General features: G+C 38.2%; 1 protein-coding gene across 2 annotated transcripts in view; it reads left to right on the plus strand.

Moving 5' to 3' along the window:
- The first annotated feature begins 864 nt into the window (after window positions 1-864).
- otpa (orthopedia homeobox a) overlaps window positions 865-2907 on the plus strand; it is a 9075-nt gene continuing 7032 nt past the window's right edge. Inside the window, exons 1-2 of one of the 2 annotated variants that reach the window (XM_015040274.1) lie at window positions 865-1200; window positions 1712-2136. In XM_015040274.1, coding sequence (XP_014895760.1) covers window positions 1125-1200; window positions 1712-2136 — 501 coding nt within the window. In that variant the 5' untranslated portion in view covers window positions 865-1124. The remainder of the gene's footprint in view (window positions 1201-1711; window positions 2137-2907) is intronic. The other variant, XM_015040275.1, reaches the window with a different exon arrangement.

Consider the following 2907-nt stretch of genomic DNA (forward strand, 5'->3'; position numbering starts at 1 on the left):
TAATGTTAGCATTAACACTAGCACTTAATTTAATTTAATTTTTTTGCCTAATTTATGGTTAAAATTAGACTAATTTATTTCTGTGTCAATTTCTTTCGCTCCTACTTACATCCAGCTTTAGCATTTTGATTCAAATCTAACCTGGTGTAAACTTTTACATCAATTTTATGAGTTAAATTGTGAAGTTTGTTTTATCAGTGCTCTGTGACCTGACAGCAGTTCAATTCTAATCAAATTGTTTTGGTGGGATTTGCTTAAAAAAAATAAATGAACTGGCGTTGTTAAAATGAAACAGTTATTTTTTCATTAAATAAATATTTGGTTGTGGTTGAAATTCGATTAATTGTGTATATTTACCATCCCGAAGTTATTATTATTATTATTGTTTTACAGTGCATTCAGTTGGTTATATTATTTTATTTGCTCTTTTTTTCCTTGAGCTGGACCTCACGGAACTACAAATATCATTCACTGGGTTAAACTCATGTTTTTGTTGACTACATGAGGTGAACACGTGGCTCTCTCTTTCAAGTCAATAAGTCCAAACCTTGTTCCAGTGGCCCACAATAAATAAATAATAAAAAAAGCGACATCACGCGCAATTAAACAAATGTTGCTGTGGCCCAACATTCCTCAAACAGGTCGAACCTCGACTTCAGATATTAAATCAGGTTATTTTATTGGCTGTAATTTGGAGGAGAAATCAAAGCCAATTATAGGAATGAGGAGGAATGAACTTGTGAGAAGCGAGAGGATGGAGGAGGAGGAGGATGGAGGAAGGAGGTGTTGGAGTGGAGTGGGTTTTGGGGGGGTGGGGGGCAGTCGGGGTCTGGCGCTAAAGCTGACATGCTTTGGGCTTCGGCTCTGATTGGTTCTCGTTTGGAGGAGCTCATGGGTTCATTCCGCCGCTAAGCGCCTCCCCGTTCCTCTAAACTACATTATAATGCAACGAACCTCCCTTTTAACCACAAACCGAATTTGCTTTCATTTAGGCTATATATTTTTCTTAAATAGGTTAAAGTCATAGAGATTTTTTTTATTTTTATTTTATTTTTTTATTTATTTATTTATTTTTTTTTTGTGTGTGTGTGTGGGAATAGCATTTCGCCCTGGAGCGGTGCGCAATGCTTTCTCACGCCGACCTCCTGGATGCTCGCCTCGGTGAGTTATCGTCACCAAACTCCGGTCTCCAACTCTACTGTAAGCTGGAGGAACTTCTAATCTTAAATCAAGCTCAGAAAATTTGTCCAATTTGCTCCTTATGACGTCTAAATGTGCCCGAATAGAGCTAAATTCGCCTAATTCATTGGAAAAGTAATTATTATTATTATTACATTACGCTGTAATTTGATTTAGCAAATTTCTAAGATCTCGGTGTGATCGAATTGAGTGAAGGAGTATTTAAGGAGCAGATTGCAGTGTGCATGGTAAATAGTTGTACTTAATTCTTCTATTTGTGTTGGATGGTTTAATGCATGCGTTTGATTCAGATTTTTCTGTAAAAGTAAAATATATTGCATCCGTTTTTTTTATATATATAATTCAAACATTTTCTCTTGTAATGTTTCATATTTCTGTGCATGTTCAGTTTTTCCTCTAACGATTGTTGTTTTTTCTTCCTCTATCACAGGGCTTTCATCAGTGCAAAAATAAATTAAAAATTAAAAAAAATAAATAAAAATCTCACCTGCTCTTGGTTGTTGGTGTGCAGGGATGAAGGATGCCGCGGCGGAGCTCCTGGGCCACAGGGAAGCTCTGAAGTGCAGGCTCGGGGGCGGCGGACCTGACCCGGGACACTCCGGGGAGCTCGGTCCGGACGGCGTGGAAGGAGCCACGATGCTCCCCGGTGACGACATCAGCGGCGGCGGCGGCTCCAACCCGGTGCAGGTGAACAGCAAGGAGCAGGAGAAGCAGCAGCAGCAACAGCAGCAGCAACAGCAGCAGAACAACAGCAGCGGAAACAACCCGAACCAGTCCGGAGGGCAGCAGAGCCAGAAGCAGAAGCGGCACCGGACCCGCTTCACCCCGGCGCAGCTCAACGAGCTGGAGCGCAGCTTCGCCAAGACGCACTACCCGGACATCTTCATGCGGGAGGAGCTGGCTCTGCGGATCGGCCTGACGGAGTCGAGAGTTCAGGTGGGCCCCGATGGGAACATTTTTAATTTTTTTATTTATTTATTTATTTATTTATTTATTTTCTCCCCTCTCATGTATATTTCTGGGGAAAAAATGACGCTTTAAACAAACAAACGATTTTTACGGAGAGAGTCAAAAATAAGCGTTGTAACTTAATATTTTTGATAATCCATATTTGTTTAGGCAGTGTTTATTGGTGGAAATCAAAAATAGAATAAATATCATCAAAAAAAAAACTAGCTTTAGTTCAACCAAAGTGTATTCAAAAGTCTTCAGCTTTAGAGAATCATTTCATTCCGGATTTTAATTTTTTTTTATTTCTTTTTCTTTTTTTCTTTTGCTGAAAGTAACAGTAGAAAAGTCATCTAGAGGGAATTTTAAAGCAATTAAGGGGGAAAAAACCCCAGCAAAAAACGAAACGAAAATACTTTTCATTCGTTTTACCACTCATGCAATCATCATCTTACATCAGTTAAAGTCACCCACCGAGAGGTTCTAGTCCCACATGTCACCGGGTTCCTTTACAACAGGAAATACGTAAAAGGACTTCATGTTTACGGCAGAAACAACAACAAAAACCCCAAAGGAAACAGACGCATCAATAAACTGCTGCAGATTTTAAAAATTCACTATTATAATTCACAAATAAACGAACAAAATTAAATAAATACAGAAAATAAGATTATTGGTTTCAACTCAACTAAAGTTAGTGCTTTTTATTTTTTATTATTAGTATTTTTATTTTTGTTTATTATTATTATTATTATTATT

The sequence above is a fragment of the Poecilia latipinna genome, unplaced genomic scaffold, assembly GCF_001443285.1.
Source record: "Poecilia latipinna isolate Pla-1442-1.1 unplaced genomic scaffold, P_latipinna-1.0 Scaffold503, whole genome shotgun sequence".
Taxonomy (NCBI): Eukaryota; Metazoa; Chordata; class Actinopteri; order Cyprinodontiformes; family Poeciliidae; genus Poecilia; species Poecilia latipinna.